Source organism: Aspergillus chevalieri, chromosome 8 (assembly GCF_016861735.1).
Source record: "Aspergillus chevalieri M1 DNA, chromosome 8, nearly complete sequence".
Taxonomy (NCBI): Eukaryota; Fungi; Ascomycota; class Eurotiomycetes; order Eurotiales; family Aspergillaceae; genus Aspergillus; species Aspergillus chevalieri.
Window position 1 is genome coordinate 1,037,758 of NC_057369.1, and position 25,366 is coordinate 1,063,123.

Below are 25,366 nucleotides of genomic sequence, written 5' to 3' on the forward strand. Positions count from 1 at the left end.
GTAGGTTCCTCGGCCGTCGGCTAAAGATGCCATACTGACGCGGATTCAGGTTCGCTTTTCGGTTCGCCGTGCACCTCCATTTTTTCTCGGGCGAGCGACTGTGCGACTACCGAAATTCGTCTGCGCATCGATACACGGCAAAAAGCAAAAGAAATATAACGGGACCCGGAAAACCGAAAAAGCAATACTGGGGTGACGCAGGGGAAACAAAAGCATATTTGATTGTCGCCCGAGTGAAGGGCCCGGTCTCTCGACCTACCTACCTACCTACCATATCCGTTCCATACCTACATCTACACACACCATGCGATCCAGTATAGCCTGCGCCCGATGTCGTCGGAGCAAGATTAAATGCGTCAACGCTGGTATCGATACTACCTGTCGCGCCTGTGAATCCTCCGGTCGAGACTGCGTCTATCCTACCCCGGCTATTAGTGTTGGCGGTGCTGCCGCAATTAAGCGAGATCATGGTACTTTGTTGGATGGAGAGGTTATCAATGGTGACATCGACAGTCCGAAAAGACAGCGTTCGCGAAAGTCGGTTTCATCAGCCGCTAAAGATGCCTCGAAATCCGCCCTTGATGCCCTCGATTCGTCGATCTTGACCGTCAAGGTCTGGGAGGCGGTGTTCGATCTCTTCCAGTCACATTATGCAACTCTTCTTCCGTTCCTTCATCCGGCTACGTTTTTGGGGCAGATTCGGCAATTGTCACATAATTCGCAGCCTTCACCCCTTTCGAACGTCACGACGAATGTCAATAGTAGCAATGCGCCACAAGATAATAATCGAGACCATTCGCAAAGTCCTCCGCTTCCGAAACCCGAATTGAACCCGCTGATACCACTCGGGGTCCTGGCTTTGACGGCTCGGTTTCACCCTCAGTTGGTCGCCTATCATTCCCCATCGTCTGCCGGGAACCCATCCAATCCTTTTGTTGCTTCCGAATTCTACGCAAATGCGCTGCGCAGCCGGCTGGCCGGTCTTGATGGCGCCAGTCTTGCCGCTCCCGATCTTACCCGCGTGCAAGCGCTGTTGATGCTTGCCCTACATGAGTGGAGCATGTGCCGGGGAAAGAGTGCGTGGTTGTATGTGGGTATGGCAATCCGTATGTCGCAGGCTATGGGGCTACCATTTGAACTTGAGAACGAACTCCCTGCGCGCGACGGCCCGCGCTCCCCAGGCGGCTTCAGAACCGACTCCAAGGAACAAACATCAGACGACGTCATTGCCCAGGAAACAAAGCGCCGCACGTTCTGGGCATGCTTTACTCTAGACCGTTGCCTGAGTAGCGGTAAGTACCGGCCTCGCATGATCCGGGCCAAGAAGCTCGGAATCCAGCTTCCGAGTGACAACGCATTCGCTTTCGGCGAACGTGTCCGGACATCCCGACTCAATGAGCCTATCATGCGACGGCCCCAGAGCTTTGGTGCCCAAGGCGTGCAGATCCCTAGCATCCGCCAGAGTCTGGGGGGATTGGGTGATGAGAAACTGCAGACCAACGGCCCTTCGGACGCTATGGCGTGGTCGCCAATTTCGCGCAGGAAGGATTCTACCGAGGAGGAGATTGACCGATGGGAGATTGGGGCCGAAGAGTCGGTTTTGAGCCGGGTTATTCGGATTACTCGCGTCTGGGGGAGTATTGCCAAGTGGTCGTGTTCGGGACGACGGTAAGTTAGATGTTAATCTTGATGGCGGCATTGTGCTGATGATTATAGGGCCGAGCAATATCCTCCATGGCATCCTGATTCGCGGTTCGCGAAGCTGCGTCTGATTCTGAATGAGTTCCAGGACAGCCTCTCGCGGAATCTCCAATACTCTCCGCGGAATACAGATACCCATATTATGTACAAGAATACCTTAGCATCGTATATGGTGATGCACGTGGTCTTTTTCCTTTCGGTTATTGTACTTCACCGGGCCAACCTGCCTTTTCTTCCGATGCGGTGCAATGAGCCGGTTGGGCCATTGGATGAACCACCCTTCTCTGCCGAAAAGACTGGTACCCCGGAGGGATTCTTCCGAGATAGTGCCCGGGAGTTGTTCAAAGCAGGCCGACAGATGATGGATCTCGTCTTGACGTGCGCGGAACGAGGAATGCTCGTGGAGAACCCGCTGGTTGGCTTTGCCGTCTACAATGCGGGCCTTCTCGGTATCTACGCGGCACATTTCCCACACATGGACCCTGAAGGCATGCTCGGGCCGAAGCCTGGCGCCGCGGTTTCCGATCACCAGGGCCAGGTGCAGGCGCGCAAGGGGCTTGATATCCTGCGCGAGATGCGGATGCGTCTGAAGATGGCACGTGGATGGTTCCGCACCTTGCATCGGATGCACAGCTATTTCACCAAAGTGAAGAAGGATGTGCGTCGGCTGTCGCGAAGCAAGTACGATGTGCTGTCGGACGCGATGGAGGCGCAGACCAACGGTGGTCGCGGAGGCGAGGACTTCAGACTTCTTGAAAAGGTGCTCGCTGATTTCGGTAGCGTTGAGGATCGTTTGCCTGATGAGGAGGATGGCAACTTTAACAATATCACCGCCGCCAGTGACCGGGCAACCAACGCTAGTGATACCGGCAGTAACGCAGCTGTGCGGAGTCCAACAGGCGAGGCGTCGATGGGAGATATGCCACTTGACGGGGCTGGTGGCCGTCGCGAATCATGGATTCCCATCAATAACAGTCCTCTGCCGCTACCAGTGTCAGATAAAGAACGTCGTCCCAGCCTACCTTTGCCACCCGGCCGTCCTCTCCAATCGCAATCTCCTTACCCCCTGCCATCACTGCAACACCACCACCCTCACCATCACCACCCGACTCCAGACGGCCCTATCTTCAACACTACATCCACGAATCTCCCATCTCTGGGGCCCGCTGTGCAGTCGCCACCCCAGCAATATGCCCCTGGTCCCCCGGGTCCAGGTAACCGTCTGCAGCCATTGAATTCATGGCTTCCATCACGGCAAGCTCCGTATTCTCAGTCTTTGCCCCCGATCAACGCAGCCACTCCGCACAGTCTGCCTTTGCTCCCTCCGCCAGGATCAGTCAACCATCCCACCGCAACAGCCGCGGCCGCAGCATCGCCCCCGATGACCATCGACGGCGCTGATGGTGTACCCAGCAGTCTGCCATCAACGAATCTCGGAGGTGACGATGTACTTGTCTTCCTGGAAGGCTGCGATAGCGACCAGTGGCCGGTTACCATGCAGTCTGAGGCCTCGGGCTGGCTCAGCAGTATCTGGGCTGATCTAAAGTGATCATTGTCAACCTCAACCTTTACCTTCTCTCTCTTGTATCCATCTTTTCCGTTATGATATCCCCAGGGCTATCTCGTTTCGTTTCAGCTTTTCTATCTTTACTTACACCTGTACTATTATCACGTGTCATGTTCTTGTATGACTACCGTTGCCACTGCAGTATTCAGTGCTATGGCAACTCTCGTCCAGCCGCGATTCGCGGCCTTATGACGCCACGCAATTTCTTTTTCCTCTTTTCGTTCATTTGTTTATTAGGGCGGCTCTGGGTCTGGTTCGGTTTGGAAAATGGGACGGGAGGATCATGAAAATATCCGTATGGATTTATTTCCTTCTGCGATGCGATGCGATGCGATTGATGGATTTTCATTCGCACTTATGGTTTTTGATGATTGGTATTGATATTGGTAGTTCGGCGCTGAGGGTTATCTCGAGTTTTCAAGTTATGGGTAATGAATGTGGATTTCGGGTCGTTTCTTCATACCTATCTCCAGACTTCAAAGACTTCAAGTAGTTAAAACGTTCATATTAGGTGAATTATGCATCTTGCCGCTGTTGCTTGCTTTCTTGAGTAAAAAGAATTGAATATGTGAAATAAAAAAAAGATGACCAGACTGGGGCTCGATCCCAGGACCTTATCGGAATCAGTTGTGGAACTGTTAACGATACGTGATAACCAACTACACCATCCGGCCGATTGTTAAGGGCTCAGGGCCTTTTTATGTATTATGTAACAATTTTTTTCCATGCTGGGTTGAAAACGCACGCATATCTTGCATAATTAACAACTACAAGGATGCAAACCCTACAAAATTTACACAAAACTCTCAAATATACAACTCAGTAGAATTGCACTATATACACTCAATCAATCACCAAGGGAAAAGAAGGCTACGGATTCAAAATAACAGTCCTAACCTCCAAAAACTCCTCCACCCCCCACTTCCCCCCGAACCGCCCAAACCCGCTCTCTCCAACGCCCCCATGTGGCAACGTCGGCTCATCATGCACCGTCATCCCATTTACATGTACGGCACCGACTCGCATCTTCTCAGCGAGTTTCAGCGCTGTGAAATGTGAAGATGTGAAGATTGACGCGGAGAGACCGTAGGTCGAGTTTGTGATTAGGTCCATTGCCGTGGAGAGATCCGGGGTGCGGACGATGCCGACTAACGGGCCGAAGGACTCGGTGGTGTGGAATGCCGAAGACGGAGCGAGGTTTGTGAGGAGGGTTGGGGGGAAGGTAGCGTCGTTTTGGTCTTCGGTGGGGGAGGGGAAAGATGGGGGGTGGTGGATTGTTGCACCGTTGATGCGCGCGTCTTCGAGAAGGAATGTTAGTTTTGATTTGCTGGCGCATGAGATCAGGCGTGGTTTATCGGTCATTTTGTGCAAGCGGTTGAGAAGCGCAGCTTCGAGTTTCGGCGCGGTGGCTTCGGTTACGTAGACTAGGTCTGTGGACATGCAGATTTGGCCGTTGTTCAGGAATGTGCCCTTGACGATTTCCTCGGCGGCTTCTTCGATTCGCGCGTCGTCGAGAACCAGCGCGAAGTTCTTCCCGCCTAGTTCGAGGAGCACGGGTTTAAGTGCGTACGCGGCCTTGGAGGCGATGATCCGGCCTACCTGCGTGGAACCGGTGAAGTTGCACTTGCGCACGGACGGGTGGTTGATTGTGAGTTCGTAGAGCTCGGGGGCGTCTTCGGGGCGGTTGAGGAGGAAGTTCAGCACGCCGGGTGGGAAGCCTGCATCGCGGAAAAGGGAGGCGAGGAGGTAGTGCGATTTGGGGCTTAGATCGGCGCCCTGCACATAATTAGCTCACTGTAAATGCGAATCCGACAACAGGGAAAGGGGAACAATACCCTGAAGATGACCGTGTTACCAGCCGCCAACGGCGCAACAACAGCCCTGAGCCCCAATATCACTGGCGCATTCCACGGCGCAATCCCCAGCACCACCCCCATCGGCTGCTTTAACACCATCGCATAACTCTCGCCCTGCGAAACGGGAATCCCCCCCATCATCGCATCCGAAATCAATCCCGCAGTCTCCTCCAGCAGACCTATACCAAACTGCACATTCGCCCTCGCCCACACCTCTGGCGCGTGCATTTCAGCCTGCATGGTCGCGGTGAGCTCATCGCCGCGCTCGTGGAGGAGTCTTGCGACGGCGCGCAGGAGGTCGCGGCGGTGGGAGGGTGCGGTGCAAGACCAGGAGGGGAAGGCAGCGGCGGCGGAGGAGATGGCGTCGAGAGTGTGAGAGGGGGTGGCGCCTTGGTATGTGGGCGTTTGGTTTGTGGAGGAAGGGTCGAGGGTGTCGGTGTTGTTGATTATTAGGGGGATCATGTTGACGGTGTATTTTGAAAGAGGGTGTGCGATTGAGTATGCGATTGAGCTGCGGTTGAGAAAGATGGGAGCAGAAGAAATAGAGGCAACTCAAAGAAATGGAGATGTGTTATCGGCAATGAACCGCGGCGCCGCGAGTTGGAGTTGAGGTTTAAATCCGGGGGAATCTCCGGCGCTAATTGTGGCGTGCTAACTCCTACCGAACCATAGTCGGAGTGTGAGTGGGATAGATATACTACAGTATGGTATACATGACCGTATTGAAATGCTATTTGTATCTAGAAAGATATGCATGTTATACACAATGCTTTACCCTTAGTCAATATGGACAACAAAGATAAAATAGTCTCTGCAGAGTCTTCTCGGGGATTCCTTATCTCCGACCGCCAATCTCCGTCGTCCCGCAATTCTTATCATGACGTGCCCTAATAACTGCCGAGCACTCTACATATACGTGACATTCGCTCGCTGGTTACCCATGTGCCTCGCAACCCTCAGGAATAGCGACTGTGGCAAAGAAACCATCGTCCTCTCCAATCTCCCGCTTAGCTCCGAAACACCGTCATTCATGCTAAACCCGCCCCTCGCCCACATCAGCTCCGACCCCGGACAGAACGCTGAAATACCCAATCACCATATTACTAACATCTAGCGCAGTAGCGCGGAGACAAACTACGTTATCCAATACACTGGCCCGGCACTCCATCCGTGAGCATGAGAAATGAAAGCACTGCCACCTGGGTAGAACCCGTAATTCAATCATCCACCATCTGCATATCCCTCGATGAATGTGGATGCATCGATCATATACTTCAACTTTATACGGAGTAAAATCATGGCTCGAGATGCATACAATTACTGAATTAATATGTTGAGTTCATTTTGCCTATGAGCATGGCTATACATTCTAGGGAAGCGGGGAGCGGCGTTATATATAGGACAACCTCCGCTATTGATTCTGCAAACTGGACATCATAGTCATAAACCTTTTGATTATATTTCACTTCTTGTATTTGTGTATGCCAGTTGATCCATCTGAAGCCAGGAAAATATCATCCTTGATCCGACAAGCGTGCTTCACATCTATCACTGAGCAGCTCGACGCAAACAGACAGCAAGTCGATCTCACCCGTGTCACACTTGGCACTTAAAACGCCCTTGGATTACCCAAAGAGCCCCATTCCCAACCATGCAGACCGCTCTATTGGCCATGGGCTTCTTTCATCCAGAACCCAGTTGAAGCGGACAGGTATATGCAAACTGCCATTTCCCTTTGAGATGCCCGGATCGGCAAAATTCCCATTCATAAAGAAGAGGTGCTTGCATTGATTGCCAGAGATTAGCGTTCAATTCTATCTATGCCATTCAGAGACAGGGGACGTCTTTGTCCCAGAGCAGATGCCTGGCTTGGTCTTTCGGCTTCTCGCGAGAGCCAAGGAGAACTTCATGAATTTTAGCGCTGATGCCAGTGTGTGTAAAGTCTCTAGTTGAAACACTTTCTGTGGGAATTTCTCGAGCAAAACGTAGCAACTTGGACTGGGGTAGCACTATTAAACCGCTTGATAAACCTTCCGATAAATGAGAGTCGTGTTGGGAGTGATGAAAAAAGAATCCAGTTCTTACACGAAAAAGGAGCAGCTGATAGTGTAGCGTGTGAAGTGACTGGCAAGAGGGGGATCAAGAAGGGATAAAAATGCACTCTGCTGTATTCACTGCTAATATATCTCGATATGCTCTTCCAAGACTGGGAGAATGTATTATGTAGACCTTACAAGGAACTTGTACTTGTAAGTAATAGAGCCCTAAAGACACCCAATTAACTTGGCTTACGGGAGATGGTAAACGATCACAGTTACTTGTGAAGCACAGGATGTTATGAGTGTCACAGCTATCAACTTGTCCTTGTATTTCTGGCTAATCAAGTAATGACTTGTCTTGTCCTATGCCACTAGCCAAGGATCCGGAATTCGTAGAGCCTTCCATGATTTCGCACGAATAATTTGATATCAGAAAATATCACCACGAAGAATTTCCTCGCGCGACCCCAAGTGGAACAAAGGAATATGCTCCAGCGGCGCAGGAACAGTCACCATCTGCCCTCCAGCATATGTCTGATTCGTCCACCAGTACGTCCATGGTTTAGTACCATTATCGCCAGTCTGCGGAAGATAAACTGACCATTCCGTCGCATTTGGAGTCGTAACGGGCGTAACGAGCAGACGAGGGCCGAACATGTACTGCTGCGTGGTGGCATTGATGTTGGCTTGAGTCATGGAAGCGATGTTTGGATCGGACTTCTCAAAGTCCATGTACAGCGGACGCATGATCATTCGGCCTGTCTCATGGAGCTGTCGGAATATAGCTTGAAGATAGGCCTTGAGCTGGTACCGCAGGTGGATGTATGAAACAATGATGGGTGTGTTCTCCTCGCCATAGGACCAAGGTTCGTTGTCGCAGGTGTAGGCACTCTGGTGATTGCACGCCCGAGATCCATGTGTCCGCATGAAGGGGACAAAAGTCGTCCACTGTAACCAGCGAACGTACAACTCGCGATACTCGGGTGTGTCGATGTTTGCGCTCCACGGCACGGTGGGATCGACTTGGAATCCTCCCGCATCGACAGTCCACCAACCCCAGCCTGTGGCAGCAGCGGACAGACCGCTAGCTATTTGGAGTCCGAGTGTTTCCCACACGGAGCTGATATCGCCCGACCAGATCATGCTGCAGAATCGTTGGGACCCGATGTATCCAGATCGGCTGAGGGAGATGTGGTCGCATGCGGTTCCAATGGTGCTGTTCGTAACATTGCGATAACCGTCCTCGATGGCCTGCTGATGTGCCCAGGGATACAACTTACCTACACTTGCCTGCGTGCCGGCCGCATATAACACATCAGGCAGGGCAAATGGAATAGACTGGATGTACGTGCTTTGACCGTTGTTCTCGTAGGCTTCACCCAGGGCGCCGCCGTCGGCCTGGTCGATCCAGAAATTATGAATGCCCTTATCATAGTAGTTCTTCTTCAGCGTGTCCCAAAGAAATGCACGTGCTGCAGGATTCGTGGCATCGTAGTTGCGAATGTATGAGCCATTCCAGGAGTCCGTGGTGCCGGGACCGGACTTGGTAGCTGACAGGTACCCATTGGCAATCATGTCGAGATAGTTGACGCTGTGGTCAGACACACTAGGCCATAGGGATGCCATCATTTCAGCACCGGTGAGGTTCTTAACCTGGGCGGCCATGGAAGCCACATCTGGCCACAATGCGGGATCCAGGCCCCAGTCTCCCTGATGCGCCCAGGACTGGTAGTCGATGACAATCAGTGAGACGGGAACGTTGTGTTTCTTGAAGTTCTGAGCCAGCAACACAACCTCGGATTGGTTCTCATATCGCAGCTTGGACTGGAGGTATCCCAATGACCAGTCTGGTGGCGTCGGAGCACGACCGGTAAGTGATGACAATTTCCGTTGGAGTGTATCGTAGTCTCCTGGTTGCGCTGCGAAGATCACATAGTCCACAACCGTGGCTGCATCCGCCGTAAATCTGTTACGCCAGGGACCGAACTCCATGCGACCTTGAGAAGCCATGTTCCACACAAAGCCATATCCCTTACTGCTCATAAAGACAGGCGTGGGAATGTGGGTATTGAAGTTGATCAAATCAATCGTCGAGCCCTTCTTGTTGAGGAGATGGTCCTGCTGCGTACCCGTGCCATAGATTTGCTCATCTGGCGTCGTGCTAAACGAGAACTGAGCGCTAAATTCACTGCCAGATCCAGGCCACGAGTAATAGCGTGGGTTTATTGACTTGAGCGGCGCATACTCGTTAGTGAGGAGGGTTTCCGAACCGTCATCCTCGACGCGGATAAAAACAAGTCGATATCCACCGGGATTTCCGCCCCATCCTGTAGTACGGATGAGGATGTTGCCATTCCGAATGGTCACGCTGTGGTTGCCAATCGACACCGTGTCGAATTGCATTCCGTGCGCCTCACCATCCTCGGGCCCTTCAAGCGGAGGGTCGTAGATGAAGTTGGCCTCCTGTCCGGTAGGGGGTCGGAAGGGCCATGCACGGACACGAAAGCCATCGTATCCAAAAGGTTGTACAAGAACTGTTTCGAAACCATGTTGCATCCAGAGGCCTGTGGAGTTGGGCTGGAAGTAATCGTCAGATCGTGGATGAAGCACGGGGGAGGCCAGTCCCCGACAGAGGAGGCAGAACACATATAGGGCCAGCAGGAAAGGAGACATAGTGGATTACTGCTTTTGAAGGGAGACAAAAAAACCAAGCAAGCGCATTGGCAAGGCTTATAAGCAGCTTAGGGTCTATAGATGAGCCGAATTCGCCTAAATTAATGATCCTCACCTTATGACAATCGGCTCAAACCGCGATGAGGAGAACCCCTTGAGATCCGTTCCATCCGGAGTTCAGGAGGGGTCTGCATCGCCTTCATTATATTGGTGGAGGACCTGTCACTGTCCTGGTGGTTAATTGTGAATTTAACCGGCAACCCCGCAAGAATATAGAAGATGCATAAACGACATGCAGCATACTATTACATAACATATTCATAAAAGGTTATGCACCAATCATGTACCTATGAGCACTTCCTTGACTCCTCTCTCATCCCAAACGAGCCCTGTTCTTCACTTGCTAATCTGCGTACATGATAAATCTATACCAAATCAGCCCATTGGCTTGATCCTCGGGCTCTCACCTATGGCACTGCTGTGAGTTCACAGTCACAAAACCGTAACTGGCGAAAGCCAACGATGAGCCTAATAACGGCTAGAATGTAGCCAGCCTAATACAAGCCAACCAAACTGCAGGGAGATAAATTGCCGCTGATTGCAACGTCGTTTATACGGCAATCTGATCCCAATATGACTATACAAACTTGCGGCTGATCACGTTGCACATGCATGAGAGGCAAACTAGGACCAGTTTCAGGAAAGTTTTCAGTGAGTTTTGGATAAGTCGTTTTCTCAATGCAAGTAACCAAGAGGTTTCATCAGCAGCTTCCAGACGAGTAGAAAACTGCCTTTGTGACTCCCAGAGCAACTGACAGTTGTCTCCATGAGCATAGCTTATATGGCCTTTCTGAGAAGCAACCGACAGCTTCCTGGAAAAGTCAAGGAGAGTGAGATGGCACGGGTTTCAGATAAAAGACAATCAGGATGATTTCGCAGTTACCAATTTGCAGCAAGCTAAATCCGTTCTACAATACCATTTCCAGGGAGAGGCGGCTATTAAGAGACGCTGACTTGAGCACAATTGGCATGGATTTCAAGTTGTTGCCCACATGACAAAAAGCTGGATCAACCCTAACGGTTGCCACAAATGACACCGTGTGCGGATCCAAAAAGGAAGCTTCACCGTGCATTTGGCCAGTTGCGCTTGCATTGGTCACATTTCTTTTTGCCGCGAAGAGGTGGACAACCAATTCTTGTGGTGATAAGCGGAAACGGGCCTTTCTCTAATTTAGATGATGGCTCAGAGTACGTTCTTGGATTTATTAGCCCAGACGGTGGCACGAAAGACCCGCCTCAAGATGACGCAAGCCAACGCACTCACAGGGCCTGCTGATGGGCTATATATTCTATATATCAAGGACGTCAGACTGAACAGGAATGATCAGATTTTAATGGTAGGATCAAGCTACATTACGATGATGAGCCCATACTTGGCCAAAGTGCTTGACAATCGAAGGTACACAGAATCGAGGAAAGATGATATTGAAACCCCTCCCCCCAAAAAGGATTCTGAGAGAACTAATAGATAAATTGCCAGGCCAAAAAGTCTTACACTCTAGCCTAGCGAGTGTGAAATATCGCAATATATAGTTACTTCACATCATACAACAGATCAATGACAACTTCTACTAGAATTACCTATTAAGAGCGTCAGGGCCACTAAGTCTAATCAGATACAATATTTCCTATACTAGCTATTCTATATACAGACGTATTTCATATGATTTCACAAGGAATATGGCTACATTACGCTGTTCCTGGATGTAATGACCAAAACAGCGGTGAATTACAGTAACTTTAAAAAATCAAGATGAATCATCATTTTATGCATCCAAAAGATACTATACACAATTACACACCTCGTCGTGGACGTACACCCACCTTCTAACTAGCTAATATGTAACTATATTCACCAATATATTTGGCCTTTGGACGCCTCATTTACTCGGTCTGACCATTTATCTGAGGAGACTCCGACTGTACGACGGTCTGGGCTCCTTTGGCATTTTGGAGCCCTACGCGGTGAGGAGATAGGTCAGGCAAAGTACTGAAGTCTTACGGGTAAATAGCAGCCAAAGAGTGCCGGGGCCTCGGATTCTCAGGATTCTGAATGACCGGGCTCTCAACTCAAGCATACACCAATGTCCCGCCGCTGGGACGGTGTATGACATAATCAATCAATCAACCAATCAACACACTAATATCACATGCCCACATTCCTTGGCGGCAGGTCTTCCTTAGCATCCATCTCTAATGATCATAATGATCATCTCACTACATTCTATTCCCTGATAACTTCTTTCTCAACTGATGTAAAATAATCCTGGATGGAAAACTGACACGTATCGCCTGCCTGCGTGTGTAACAAGGCCGTTGGCAATCCCTCTTCTTACAGTATTGCTTGTCAGGCAGGTGCATTTCTCGCCCTTATTAGGCAGGTGCAACTCTTGTTCTCATCAGGCAGGTGCAATCCTTATTCTCGTCAGGCAGGTACACTTCTAGTCCTTATCTTACAATGGCCGCTGCCATAACCAGCTGGGTGCTCAATCCAATCCAATCTTTGACAATGTCTCGACGGCGTACTCGCAAGTTATGGTGCACTTTATCCAATGATCTTCAGCAGTCATTTCCTATAGAGTGTGCTGCAGACCACGATGATATTGACACTCTCAAAAAGAAGATCTGGGAAGAAATCAGGGAAAAAATAAAGAATACCATACCTCACTACAGTGATCTCAAGCTCTACAGCCCTGTGGTGCAACTCAATCATGAAGAGAAGTTCAGGATTGATGATGGTGAATTTCTACGTCCACGCCGAATGATCACGACCAACCCACTCTTCCCTGAAAGCAAGGATCCAGATGTGGATATTGTTGTTGTTGTGAGCGGAGATACCACTACACGGAAACGGAAGCGCTCTGAATCACAAGGTGGTGAGAATGATTTTCTTCTTCATCATCGCCATCATCATTGTTCTTCGATGGTATGACTAATAATTATTGTAGCAACAGAGAGCGACCTCATATGCCCTCGGGAACATACAGTGTCAGAACTTGCGGCCACTTTGGATGAAGTCAATATAGTCCATATCCGTGGAACCCCAGCCAGCGGCAAAACACGTCTCTCTGAACTTCTGAGGGACCACTATCGCAGAGAGGGAAGAAAGGCTTTTTTGATCACAGACTGGGTAAAACTCAATCCCATGGACCCTTGGGGCAGTTTTGTCGAGCTTGTCAAAAATTGGGATGAAGAACTACAAGATTCTCCCATCACTAGCTTTACCTCAACTTCATCGGAACCAAAACATGATCCCTCTTGGGTTTTGACCACAAACACTGTTATTCTCGTGGATGAAGCACAGAAGACTTACAGTGATACTGTGCTCTGGAACACGATCTTCAAAGCGAGACAGAAGTCTTTCTGTGTGTATAATTTTCGACTATGTCTTTTCTGCTCTTACGGCAGCCCAGGCACAGGCCCAGATCAAACATTCTTCACTCCGGTTACCCTTTTCAACAAACAACGCATCTCATTGACGCCACAAAGCCAGCCAGGCTCACCATCCATAGGCTTATTTTACAGCAAAGAAGAGTTCAAGGATGTTGTTTCACGATTGATTAGGTTTCTCTCTAAGCAAAAGGAAAAGTTCAATTTTGATGAAGGTGCTCTGGACTACATATTTGTGCTGTCAGGTGGTCATCCGGGAGCGGTTGAATCCCTGGTCAATGTAATTTTCGAGGTATGTGCCTAGTTATTTTTTTATTTTTATGTCTCTCCCACCTCCAATGGTGAGGCATGATGAGAAGCTTAATCTAAGTCGGGAAGCTCACAATTTCAGAACTACCGCTGTGACATCAAGCATAGACATCTTAGAATCTTGACAGAAGATCATGTCATCTGGTTCCTGGAGGACACCGCCAGGGTCTTTGACAAGCTTAGTAGAGAGTCAGTTGATCGCTCTTTCCCTCGTATAGAGAGGTGCACAAGCGAGGTTTCAAACATATTGAACAAAATTACAGAGGAAGGAAGTGTTCCATTTGATCTCAATGATGCAGACATCAGGTTCTGTTATCAGAATGGTTGGATTCACAGGGTAGCTCTGGATGGTGATGATATTGCAGTTCTGCCATCACGCTTACATGAAAAGTAAGTCTCACATGCCCCTATTATTTTTCCATTCTGACCATCTTAGATACATTGAATATTTGATTGGCACAATGTCAAAACCCCTGCCTGCCAGATTTGACTCACTACAGAAATTATGCAAAGAGATTCTCAGCAAATTCTCCATCATGAACTTGAGGAACTCAGCTGAGGGCAAAAAGATGTCAACTGCGTCACAACCCAGACCTGTGGAAGCACAGTATCAAGCTGAATTCTACAGGGGATTTGTCCATACAGCAGGGCAAGGTGTACCGATATCCACTGAATGGTCAAGAACCAGGGATGGTCGAGTGGATTTCTATATTCCAGAAAAGAAATGGGCTATTGAGTTGTTGAGAGATCATATTGAAGTCAATGAGCATATCTCTCGATTCAAGGAGGGTGGAAAATATCATCCCTGGCTGAAGGAGAAAATGGTCAAGGATTGGATCATAATTGACTGTGCGACTTCTTTACCAACCAAAGGTGTGTTCTTACCCATTGTTTAGTTTAATTTATTTTACTAACAACTTGATAGAGTTCTCGGAGCCTAAGCTGTGGCATGCTGTGTTTGCCAATGATTATTCTGTATTGCAGCTACATAACCATCAGAAAGCTCTTATGATGTCTGTGCATCTAAAGAATTGACAAGAAGCAGGGATGATATGGCTATTATACTGTTTACTTGCGTCTGTCTTTTTCTGTACTGTCTTTGTTAGCTGTAGCCAACTTTTCAACTAGCAAGCAATCAGATGAATTCACCTGGCTTCTCTGCCTTTGTCCTTGTGGCTTCTTCTTTTATTTCCTCTCCAGGGCCGATATTCTCGTCTTAAGGCTACCTAGTTTAGATTGATAATAGTATCTCGTTTCATCTACTAGACCGAGCCCGTGGCAACCAGGAAATACTCTTAGAGTCGCAGGTGAGTCGATGGATGAGAAGGTAGATTTATAGACCTGTATCTGGAAGTGAATATAAATAATGGCTTGATCCCGGGCTCTTCTCATTTTTGGTGTTTACGTGAAAGTTTTTGTGGGAGCTGGGAGAGGAGTCGCTACCTTGCTCATCGGTATGTCTTTAATGTTGTGAGCAGGAGAAACTAATTAGACCAGCCACTATAACAATATGGCCAGTGTGGCCGGCCATCTCACGGTATGATGCTGTGAGAGATCCTGGACATAGCATCGGTATGCTATAGCCAGATAAGTTGACCGTGTAGATAGACGTTTGTCTAAATTTTGAGACGGTGTCGCACATGTTGGTGCTAGTGAGTACTCAAGGCCATCATTGCCAGCGCAAACATCAAAGATGCGATATATGTTGGCTGGTGCCGTGGTATTCTGGGCGTACTCCATCAAAGTTCATATTGGAGCCTGTATGCATACGAATTGAGAGATTGTAAAGTGTCGTGGTATAATTTCGTATCCCGATATTCCGATCTTGAGAAGAAGAGGATCTCAGTATCTGGCCTCCGTGAAAAGGGAAAAGACATAAGAGCACAAACAAGTGAAAGAAGCCAGATCTAGATAAAATGAATTTGCCAAATCAGGCGACATTTCTAGGCTTCTACACGGGCAGGCACCAACTCTGCTTCTCTCCTCTTTTTATCATTGTCACTACGAAAGATCCCCACATCACCATCGCCATCAAAATGTCTACAGAATCAATAATAACACCATCAGCCAGTCGCCATCCATCCCTTCACCATCTCAGCCCCCAAGTCCTCGCCGATGTTATAGTGTAAGCTGCACGTCTTGCTATACGATCTCACCAACTTCTTTACCGACTCCGCCTCCCATGCCAGCCTGGACTCCGTTGTCGATTTTTTATATATAGGCTAGTCCTATTTCCCCCTCGACGAGGCCAGCACTATCAAGAATATACATCTATTCTCCGCTACCACCGCCACCGATGGCACTGCTGCTACTCCCACCGCTGACAATACCACCAGCACCAACACGGAAGGGCCAAGACAAGACGGGAGGAAAGACTGGTAGAGGGCATCCAGGACGAAGTGGGGGCGCTTCTAGAGCGCAGGGATGAGAAATGTGTTGCGAGTGGGACTTCCGGGTGTGCGTCGCCTACGATCTGGCGCATCTTCTCGCTGGGCTGGAGAAAATACGGGGTTTGTGTGGCTGGTCAAGGAAAAGGGCCTTGAACTAGGTCAGGAGCGGTGGGAGGGGCTGAAGAAGAAGCGGAAGAAGCGTTGAGTTAGATTGGATTGACAGTGCAAGTAGTACACTATGCTATTTACTTTCATTTTCGAGTATATCCGCGTAACTGTTCAATGACTGGCCTACGAGGCTCACCATCTCCCATATATAATCTGCCGTAAACAACCTCGCCCATAGCCTGGTCACCGTGGCACTAAGCCTCGTGTTATTCTCCAACAACCAGTCGCGTGACGCCTCATGTTTTGTCTCCAGCGCCATCTCGATAACAAAATCCAGCAGCTTGGCTTCTTGCTCCGTCAATCCACCAGGGTACATTCCTGGAGCAGTGGCAACCTCGAGCCATTTAGCAAGGAGTACGGCGCACTCTAATGAGCACAGGGCGTGCTGGTTCGACCAGAGAACGACCTGCGTGTGCGCGACGAAGTTGATACCCAATTTAATCGGGGTGCTTAGTGCGTGTGCGCAGTGTAGCGCTGCGCGGGTGAGTCGCTCACTGCGCTGCACGCAGACATTATCGCGGAGTGACTGCGCGATTTGCCTTGGATTCCACGTCTTCAGTTGCCGCGCGGAGCTGAAGTCCACATTTAAACGAATGTATGCAGATCGCAGTAGAGCAGCTGAGGTAAAAGATAAAGGACCATGAGGGCTCATAGGGTCGATCGAGGATTCCTGGTTACGTTCCCAGCATTGGCACCAACGTTCAAGTGCTTGTTCGAAGGCGACTATTTCCGTGGGAGAAAGCGACTGGCTCCGCGATCCGGGCATGCGGCATGTTTTTTGCATGGACCAGATATTCTGGATGATGGCGTGGATGAGCACATAGCCGCCGAGTGAGGTGAAACTTTCTAGAGCTCCTCGCTCTTCGTTTCCACCGGGGTTGCGGCAGAATAGAGACCACAAGGCGTTCTGGAACTTGGGCTCGTTTTTGCGCTGACGGCACTCTTCTTGCCAGAGGGCGGCGTTGCTCGCTTGCCATTCGCCTTCAGTGCACGGGAGGTCTAACTGAATTTCTTCTGTTAGAATCATTGGAGGGAGATCGAAGACGATGGTCTGAATATTGAAGAAACAAAACACGATCAACTTCGTCCGCTTTACGCGTTCTCGCTGAATCCAACTCTCCCACGAGCCATCCGAATCAGGTAAATAGTTCAATCCGCCTTGTCGTGCTAGCGTCTCCATAAAGCTCCGGATATACAGTGCTTCTTGGAACGGTGGATTGTGCTCAAACCACATGGAGACGGATGTAAGAAGCAGCAGCGACTGAACTGTCTCCAATAGGTTTTGGTCATCCTGGGAGGTTACCTTAGATGACTGAAACTGTCGTCGTATGTGCTCCAAGGTTACGACCTTGGCTACCTGGTACAGACTATTGCTTGTATCGGGTTCACGACAGTACCGCGCACCCAGTGCCGCCATTGATAGAAATAGCGGCAGTGTCATAGCATCAATGCTGAATGTCGGAATATGCATGAACGGGTAATGGTCGTGAAAACCAATAAAGTAACCAGTAACGCATCTTGATAATGCATGCCGTGATGGAATAGACGGATTAGGAGGGAGTACATTCGCGTAATCCCGCAGCGATGCAACAATCCGATCTCGATATTGCGCCGTCACCGGCACAAAGTCCTTCGGCTGACGAGCCTTGTTGTGCTGAAGGGATGACCCCTCCGGCTGAAGAGACGGTAGATGTGTGCCATGTCGGGGAAGCACCGATCTAGACGGCGTGGGGGCATCGTTGGCCGCTGCACTGTCTTTTTCAGACGACACATTCGGTACATAATCTAAAGGTGAGTGCAGATTGTTATGATCGCCGGTCGTGAAAACCGGGAAGAAAGGGAGGGGTTGATAAGCCACGGAGAAGGGATGACTAGGAAGGGAAATGCTATCCAGGAAGGAGGTGAAGTCATCCCCATCGTACAAAGACGACGGACCCATTGCATTGAATGGGTCATTCAGTGCTGCTGCTGCACCCTCGGCAGGAGCGTTGGTCATGGGCTGAAACGGGCCATGAGTGCCCGATATTGCGGATTGCTCCTCTGTCAACGGAGTAGTCGTCGTTGGCGTGATAGGAGCTGCTGTAACATCGTGATGATTGACGGGCCCCTCTGACGGCGAGTGGGATAAACGGATATGACGAGCCAACAGATCCCTACAAGGAGATCTTAGCGTGAGTGATATACAGGAGGCGAAAATGCGAAGAGAGGGAGAAAGCAGGAAAAAAAAAAAAAAAAAGAGAGAGAGAGAGAGACTAACTTGCGCGTAAAAGATTTCGGACAGTCGTTACACACAAAAGGTTTCTCTTTGGTATCTGGAAAACCCCTAGTCAATCCTGGTGCTGATCATGCATAAACGGGTGCCCACGGGAAGACCCGGCGAACAGAAGTGGACATACGCGAACGATCATGACGTTGTAAATGCTCTAGCCGAGCAAAAGAGCGCGAACATCGCTGGCACTGATAGGACCTAGCAGCTTTGACCATTGTGGCATCACCCGGCGTGGGCATTCATTGCGGAGAGGCCAGATGTGGCGAGCGAGTGGAGAAGAGAACCCGGATTTGGGAAATCGTCAGAGAACAAGAAAAAGTGTTTCGGGAGACGGCCAGAACTACGATGTGCATGCAGCCGGCGTGAATCTGCCGCCGTGGATGTGGTCAGTTTGTAGACACAGGGCAGGCACAGGCCAATCTGAAGCAGTAGAGGGAGCATCATCGGCGCTGCAGGGGAAATCTAACGAACTTTGGTGCGGTGCCTCGGGACGAGTCACTCTCTTGCAGTAGCCGAGACACGTGAGATTTTCGCATCGAGGCAGATGCCTTACAGGGCAGCAGCTGTCGCAGCACCTATAGATCTATCTTTGCTATTATGCAAAGATATTCATATACCGTGGATTTGTCACTTCAATTCTAGATCACAAATAGCCCTGACAAAGATGAGTCACGGCGGAGTTTGGACATTCCTCCGTCCCCAAAAAGTCGCACTTCTCTCCGAATTGGGGATTTTCAGTCCCAGTGGAGATTCCGAATGCTGGAGGCAAAACCGAAAACAGATCGAAGTCTATGAAAACACTCAGCTTTCATCTTCCGATATCATAACACTCGGTAGCCATCACCATTGATAGTGGCTGTCCCGGAGCAAAAACAAAACTCCGGCCTGTCGCTAAAAGCCCCGGGATCGTCTGTTTTGATATTAAACGGATGATGCTCGGCCTCGTAATCACCTTTTCTCTTGGCCCAGTCGGTAACTCGGGCCGAGTCCCTTTTTCAATTTTTTTTTTAAAAAAAATTGGGGTCTGGTCTCGACTGGTTTAAATGCGACGGCATAACCACTCTTGCAATGCTCGAAGCTTGGATTAAAAACACCATTCCCAACTTCCACGACAATGGAGGACAAGTCGGCTGAAGCTCAATCGCTCGAGATTGAGCACCCATACCTCGAATTCGAGACTCCATTACCTACGCCGCTTATTACGCTTCCTCCGGAACCCAGTCAATCGCCGCCGCCTGAAGCCCCCAAGCTCGAGAAATACACATCCCCGTTTAAATGGCCAAAATGGCGCAAGAATATAATGACCTGGATATCTTGCGCAGTGACAATGTTGGCGGGTTTGTCGGCGGGTGAGGTCAGTCCGGCTGGATCGATCCTGGCCGATAAATGGAACATCAGTGTGGTCGTTGCGAACTTGTCCATTACCATTTTCTGTATTGGGTTTGCGCTGGCGCCTATGGTCCTGGCTCCTTTGTCCGAGTTTGAAGGACGGAGACCTATTTTCCTTGCTAGTGGTGTTCTCTTTGTCGGTGCGTTTTTGATTTTTTTTTCTTTTTCTGCCTTATTTGGTTCGTATGTCTCGGCCGGGAAACAGTAACTGATGATCATATATGCGGACAGCATGCCTTATTGCCAGTGGAGGAACACATACTTTTGCAGGATTGTGTGTCGCTAGATTGTTCCAGGGTGCCGGAGCTTGTATGTATCTTGCCCATAGCTACCTAGACCGCGTATGAGTATACTGACCACTGTAGCGACCTTCTCGACTATGGTCGGGGGTGTGATTAGCGACATCTACCATGCCGAAGAACGCAACACGCCAATGGTTCTGTTCTCTGCAGCAGCGCTTTTTGGTACCGGTCTGGCACCGCTTCTGTCTGGCGCCGTTGTCTACCACACGACTTGGCGCTGGATTTTCTACTCCCATGCCATTGTCTCGGCTGCCGTTGTTATCTTGATGTACTTCTGTTTCAGCGAGACACGAGGAGACGTTATCCTGAGGTGGAAGGCGAAGGCATTGAACACGTATTACGAGAAACTCGAGGAAGCCGGTCACTATGGAGTTCTCTTTGGCGGTCGTAATGGTCCGGAGAAGATCAAGCGCATCCGATGGAAGGTTAAGAGTGATGAGAACCGGGCGTCTTTCATTGACATGATCAGTCAATCTTGCTACCGACCATTTCGTGAGTCGCTCTTATTCTTGTAAACTTGTCGGGATCTGACAGCGGTAGATATGCTTTTCACGGAACCGGTTGTCTTTGCTTTTTCGGTCTGGATCTCGTTCAGCTGGGCTGTTCTCTACCTTCAATTCGGTTCGATTCCTGTGGTGTTCGAAAACAACCATGGTATGAACATTGAGCAGGTGGGAGCCGTTTTCACCGGTATGTCATTCCTTCATGACCGTCGATCTAGATGATGTATACTAACAACCATAGCCATGTGCGCCGGCGTAATCGTCGCTACCTTCCTCAGCATCGGCCAAGACAAGATCGCCTCGCGATACAAGCTCCTCCCCCAAACCGCCGAAGCAAGACTCTATTTTGCCTGTGTCGAATCCGCCCTAATGCCCATCGGCCTCTTCTGGTTCGGCTGGACATCCTACCCCTCGATCCCGTTTATCGTTCCCGCATTGGCCGTCGGATGCGCGACAATGGGTATTTTCTCTATCTACTTGGCTGTCTTCAACTACCTGGCCGATACGTACCACCGTTACGCGAGCTCAGCCATTGCGGCGCAATCATGCTGTGAGTATCTAGCCCTTGTCTCGGTCGCGTCGCGTCGCGTCACATCTGTTATATGCGCTGTCTGTGTTACTTACACTTCAATATCAGGCCGGAATCTCCTGGGTGGTGTCTTCCCATTGGTTACTCGCCAATTGTTCACCAACTTGGGCTATCCCCAAGCGTCGAGTCTTCTAGGCGGAATCGTAAGATGATCCCCCTTCGCTCGAGTCAAGTTCTGAATATCAGCTAAGCTAATCGCATGCAGGGCGCTGGGTTGACTCTGGTACCATGGGTCCTTGTGTTTTTCGGTCCCCAGATCCGCGCAAGGAGTAAACTGGCGAGTGTAAGTTTCTTGGTGTCATGGACGTTTGACGCGCGGCGATATTGACATACTAACTTTGATGCGCAGGAGCTCGCCAAGTAATTCGATAATTATTACTGTTTATTTGTTACTTAAAAGTTCAAAGAAAGGGGTGGGATGTACATAGACATAGACGTGTGCATGTTCGGCATATATACATACATAGTAGATAGATTTTAGATTTTGCATGCCCAACTAGATATAATAGAAACCGGTTATACCCAGGGATAAAACACATCAAATCTAGAACACCGCTGATCGACCCAACCAAGGGCGCACTAAACCTTAGCCCGTCTCCGGAACTACGAATCAAGTTACGCATACAGTTTAGGGCTTGCATTTAGCGATGCGATGGCGCCGGCTGTCAAGTCATATCATGGTTCCGCAAGGTGCCCATTGGCGGAAAAAAAGACAGTGAGAGGCCTTGCAGTTACGTAGATGACAGCCCCGATCTGAATTGCCCGAAGAGAAAAAAGGGAAATGCAAAAATGTGGTACCGGTATGTGACTGGATTGAAGGAATGTGATGTGTGGTTTTAAGGCCCCAATCCCGGCGTAGATCGGTTTAGGTCGATCATATCTGGTATATAAGCGTTTGGCTCCCCTGAAGATCGTTCTGTTTGTCGTGTGCTTTTTCTTGGTTTTTTTTGGAGGACATTATCGCTCTCTTTTTTGTCTAATCCGTACTACATTCCTTACTGTACATTCCTTTGATTTTACATTCTGTATATACTTTTCCCGACCATCTACATACGGAGTACTCTGTACAGTCCATCGACAATGAAGCCCATAGTCCCAGTCCTCCTCTCCTCTCTCTCCCTGCTCACAACAACCTGCGCCCAGTCAACCCCCCTCTCCCGCGCCGAAACCGCCCTCGACGTCCTGCAATCATGGTACAACACATCCACCGGTATCTGGGATACCTGCGGCTGGTGGAACGGCGCAAACTGCATGACCGTGCTCGCGGACCTAGCCCTCATCGACGATTCCTCAGACTCCGTGCAAGAAACAGCAAGAGAAGTGTTTAATAATACGTATCATATTGGGCCGAAGTCGAATCCGTTGCCATTTGGCAAGTTGGAGCCGAATTCTCCGGCGTCGCCGTCTGCGACGGCTTCATCCAGAGTGGCTTCGTTGACGGCAGCGGCGGCAACGCCGATGCCGACGGATGGGTCGTATGAGGTTGGGTGGAAGTGGATTGATGGGTCGTATGATGATGATGGGTGGTGGGCGCTTGCGTGGATCGCGGCGTATGATCTTACCAAAGAGCGGAAGTATTTGGATGTTGCGATTGGGATTTATGAGCATTTGGTATGGCACACCAGGTACTTGTTGGTATGCGATTGACTAACTCAGTCAGAATTCAACCAAGAAAGCCTCCTGTGGAAACACTGGCATTTACTCCGATATAACTAATGTCTACGTTAACGCTGTCACAAACGAGCTCTTCCTTTCTGTCGCCGCGCATCTGGCGAACCGTGCGCCTAACAAGGAAAAGTATCGCCAGGATGCAGAGAACCTGTGGAACTGGTTCTCGACTGCTGGATTCATCAACGACAAGGGCACCATCAACGATGGTCTGACGAATGACTGCAAGAACAACGGACAAACTGAGTACGCCCCCTTCCCCAAACCCAGCCGAACCACAAAAACTAACAAAACTAGATGGACCTACAACCAAGGCATCGTCCTGGGCGCCCTCGTCGAACTACACACCGCCAACAAAAACAAAGCCTACCTAGCCTCCGCCTCTCACATCGCCAAAGCCGCCATAAAAACATTCACCAACTCCACTTCCAACGTCGTCGAAGAATCCTGCGACCCAGACTCCTGCGACGCGAACTCCACCCAGTTCAAGGGCATTTTTATCCGCAATCTCGCGACGCTGAATGCTGTTGCGCCTGAGGAGACGTATGAGAAGGTGATTAAGGCTTCGGCGGAGAGTATTTGGAAGCATGATCGGGATTTGGAGAATGATCAGCTGGGGGAGGCGTGGACGGGGCCGGTGAATTTGGTGGATGCGTCGACGCATTCGTCGGCGATGGATGCGCTTGTTGCTGCTGTTGGGTTGTAGGTTGAGCTTTGTGGCTCGGGTGGAGTGTTGACGTTGAAGGAGTCTGTATATACATACAGTTGCATATAGATGCATGGGATTGCATATTCCGGCGTTTGCATAGAGTACATGCATTCCAATCAACTGACGTCACGGCATGCAGTGCACACTAATGTAGCTTTATCTGAAAGCAGATTTACCCTTAGTTTCTTGCGTATCGGTCGATCGAGTCGATCGACCGTTATCCTTGTCAATTACCCCTTTCGGCATGGCCAAAAGCCAAGATCGAGCCAAGAAAAGATCGTACGGTTTATCTTATCTGATTTATGATTGCCTGGGATTGTTTGTGAACACGACCTAGCGCTCAAAGTACTGAGCGACATCGAAGCTGATATTTCCGGCGATCTGTTGATGTCCTCCAGGTTATATTCATGAAATACTCCCAGAATTACTATATGGATCAATCATAACTCTACCGTCGTCCTCATCTGTATCCGCTCGCCAAATTTGTAAAACAGCACAGGTAATGGCAGAAATGCAATGGCAATGAACCCCAGCAGACTATTTCCCAGCCCAGTCCAAGACTCTCATACATTTGATTCCCGAACAGCGGAACCATACTACCGAGGGTACGCCGGAGAAGCGTGTTCGCTGCGATAGCAGAGGCGGCATAACGAGTATAAGCATCCACGAGGTATGTCTGACCAAGAAGCTGGACAGTGTCAGCTCACTTGATTGTAAATTAGAAGAAAAAAAAAATGAGAGCCGGAAAACACATACAAAAGTACCCAAGACGTCAACTCGCTGCTAATCAAAAGCTCTTATCCTTGACCAACTTTGGAAACCGCATGTTTTTCTTCATTATCTGTAGATCCACCGGACATGGGATTGTGGTAGCGCAAATCAGGTGATTGCCGCTTTCAAATCGTTTTTGTAGATCTTATCTTGTGGATGCACACTTGGCAACATCTGACACCACCTCTTCTCCAACAATGCATTGAGGAAAGTATGCAGAGTGACTGCAGCAGGGAAGGTTTGAGCATCACTGTGACAGGTTTTAACGAATACAACTAGCAGAACAATGGCAGCAGTCAACTCTCCTATGTCTCTCACGTTAACGCTTTCTTCAAAGCTGGCTCGCACGAGCTGCTGCACAAGCACAACATCGACTAGGGCAATTACCTTTATAGCCCAAGTCCCTTCGTCTAGAGTTTGCCCCAAAGTCCCGAGGTCGCTTTTGGCTGGGATCAAGAAGTTCGCGACTCTCGAGGTTTTATCCAGGGGTATAGCAAAAAGACTGCCTTGCGCCCTCCTAAGTTTGGATTCCCTGCTTTTTTAGTGCGCGTGAATTGCTTTCGGAGCGCATCTCTTAGCAAACGCAAGATAAGAGTCTTTGTTTGTTGAGGAGGGCGCGCGCTTCATAGACACCCGTACGGCCATTAGGAGTTTCCCTTCCAGGAGCTTCCGTAACCCGTCGACGAGTTGTGGGCATTCTCTTTGGAAACTCGCTGCCAGTGATTCAGCGACATTTTCGACTAATCTGCAGTTTCCTCCAAAAACTTCTTGATACCTTCCGTTGCCTTATCCCTGGCCTCATACTTCTCAAACAAGGCATACACCATTCGAGAAAAGTCATGCTAGTACTTCGTGATATGTTCTCATTGCCTTGAGGAGGTAAGAGCCTCCTGACCAGATTTTAACACCTCGGCATACCTCGACATCAGAATGTGCTATTTGAGATAACATTCCCAGAAAGCCGCTTGAACGATTCTTGTTTCATTGTGCGGAAGCCTGCCAACATATTTTCT

General features: G+C 49.5%; 7 protein-coding genes and 1 non-coding gene across 8 annotated transcripts; 4 read left to right on the top strand and 4 right to left on the bottom strand.

The window, feature by feature from the left end:
• Positions 1-304: 304 nt before the first annotated feature.
• ACHE_80348S (putative C6 transcription factor) lies at positions 305-3,250 on the top strand (the record flags this gene model as incomplete). Its single annotated transcript, XM_043283709.1, has 2 exons — positions 305-1,668; positions 1,717-3,250. 2 exons carry the CDS (start codon positions 305-307, stop codon positions 3,248-3,250), a joined length of 2,898 nt encoding a protein of 965 aa, XP_043140961.1.
• Positions 3,251-3,853: 603 nt separating this feature from the next.
• ACHE_t80009A lies at positions 3,854-3,942 on the bottom strand. The gene has a single exon. It is a non-coding gene; the product is annotated as a tRNA-Val (tRNA).
• Positions 3,943-4,138: 196 nt separating this feature from the next.
• Positions 4,139-5,586, bottom strand: ACHE_80349A (putative aldehyde dehydrogenase; the record flags this gene model as incomplete). The annotated part of the gene is made up of 2 exons (XM_043283710.1): positions 4,139-5,044; positions 5,104-5,586. 2 exons carry the CDS (start codon positions 5,584-5,586, stop codon positions 4,139-4,141), a joined length of 1,389 nt encoding a protein of 462 aa, XP_043140962.1.
• Positions 5,587-7,592: 2,006 nt separating this feature from the next.
• Positions 7,593-9,836, bottom strand: ACHE_80350A (putative sugar hydrolase; the record flags this gene model as incomplete). Its single annotated transcript, XM_043283711.1, has 1 exon — positions 7,593-9,836. One exon carries the CDS (start codon positions 9,834-9,836, stop codon positions 7,593-7,595), a length of 2,244 nt encoding a protein of 747 aa, XP_043140963.1.
• A 2,518-nt stretch (positions 9,837-12,354) lies between these two features.
• ACHE_80351S (ATP-binding protein) lies at positions 12,355-14,630 on the top strand (the record flags this gene model as incomplete). Its single annotated transcript, XM_043283712.1, has 5 exons — positions 12,355-12,769; positions 12,845-13,578; positions 13,678-13,985; positions 14,032-14,468; positions 14,521-14,630. The coding sequence occupies 5 exons, from the start codon at positions 12,355-12,357 to the stop codon at positions 14,628-14,630; spliced, it is 2,004 nt and encodes a 667-aa protein (XP_043140964.1).
• Positions 14,631-16,226: 1,596 nt separating this feature from the next.
• Positions 16,227-18,661, bottom strand: ACHE_80352A (transcription factor domain-containing protein; the record flags this gene model as incomplete). Its single annotated transcript, XM_043283713.1, has 3 exons — positions 16,227-18,306; positions 18,411-18,465; positions 18,550-18,661. The coding sequence occupies 3 exons, from the start codon at positions 18,659-18,661 to the stop codon at positions 16,227-16,229; spliced, it is 2,247 nt and encodes a 748-aa protein (XP_043140965.1).
• Positions 18,662-19,536: 875 nt separating this feature from the next.
• Positions 19,537-21,569, top strand: ACHE_80353S (uncharacterized protein; the record flags this gene model as incomplete). Its single annotated transcript, XM_043283714.1, has 8 exons — positions 19,537-19,951; positions 20,043-20,120; positions 20,177-20,605; positions 20,654-20,803; positions 20,858-21,166; positions 21,254-21,348; positions 21,411-21,488; positions 21,555-21,569. 8 exons carry the CDS (start codon positions 19,537-19,539, stop codon positions 21,567-21,569), a joined length of 1,569 nt encoding a protein of 522 aa, XP_043140966.1.
• A 716-nt stretch (positions 21,570-22,285) lies between these two features.
• On the top strand, positions 22,286-23,579 carry ACHE_80354S (putative glycosyl hydrolase; the record flags this gene model as incomplete). The annotated part of the gene is made up of 3 exons (XM_043283715.1): positions 22,286-22,816; positions 22,866-23,119; positions 23,171-23,579. The coding sequence occupies 3 exons, from the start codon at positions 22,286-22,288 to the stop codon at positions 23,577-23,579; spliced, it is 1,194 nt and encodes a 397-aa protein (XP_043140967.1).
• Positions 23,580-25,366: the final 1,787 nt, after the last annotated feature.